General features: G+C 27.9%; 1 protein-coding gene across 1 annotated transcript in view; it reads right to left on the bottom strand.

Annotated features, from left to right (window-relative positions):
• Positions 1–500, bottom strand: part of LOC107576404 (transmembrane anterior posterior transformation protein 1 homolog) — a 3,622-nt gene extending 3,122 nt beyond the window's left edge. The window contains exons 1-2 of the mRNA XM_016262587.1: positions 495–500; positions 358–434 (exon numbers count right to left, since the gene is read on the bottom strand). Of these exons, the coding sequence (XP_016118073.1) occupies positions 358–434; positions 495–500 (83 nt within the window). The remainder of the gene's footprint in view (positions 1–357; positions 435–494) is intronic.
• Between the last annotated feature and the right edge of the window lie 164 nt (positions 501–664).

Raw genomic sequence — 664 nt, forward strand, 5'->3', positions numbered from 1 at the left:
CTCAAAAAACATTTATTATTATTATTATTATCAGAGTTGGAATTGGTTGTGCTGCTTAATGAAGCATGTAAATACAGTGTTTCTTTTGATTAATAAAGTTTGAAGAACTTTATTTATATGAAATAGAAATAATTTGTAACATTATAAATGTCTTTACTGTCATTTTTAACCAATTTAAAGTATCCATTTCTTTCAAGAAAAATCATAGTGATCCCAAACAAAAAAAAAATAGATAAATTAAAATGAACATTTAGAACAATTCAATAAAATAGAATTTATTTCAATTAAATGTGTATATTTATTAAAATATAATGTGTTTATATATTTTAAACTGTTACAAAAACTGTGAGCTCATACCCCAGGTAGAAGAGCACAACACACACGATGGACAGAGATCCCTGGATCTTCACAGAGCTGGTCACCACTCGGATCAACTGTCAACCACATACTACATGAGCATAACTATAATACTTCATTAACACACTTCACAGTACCTTCATGGTAAATGGCTTTAAAAGTATTGAACATTATAGCTAATGAAACTAAAAGGAAAGATTTACTTTAAGTGTTAAAGTCCGTGTAAAGCAATATTAAAGGGGTCATATCACATTGCTAAAAAGAACATTACTTTGTGTAATAAAATGTGTTTATGCGGTTTAAGGTT

This window comes from Sinocyclocheilus grahami, unplaced genomic scaffold (assembly GCF_001515645.1).
Source record: "Sinocyclocheilus grahami isolate Dianchi unplaced genomic scaffold, SAMN03320097.WGS_v1.1 scaffold3633.1, whole genome shotgun sequence".
Lineage (NCBI taxonomy): Eukaryota > Metazoa > Chordata > Actinopteri > Cypriniformes > Cyprinidae > Sinocyclocheilus > Sinocyclocheilus grahami.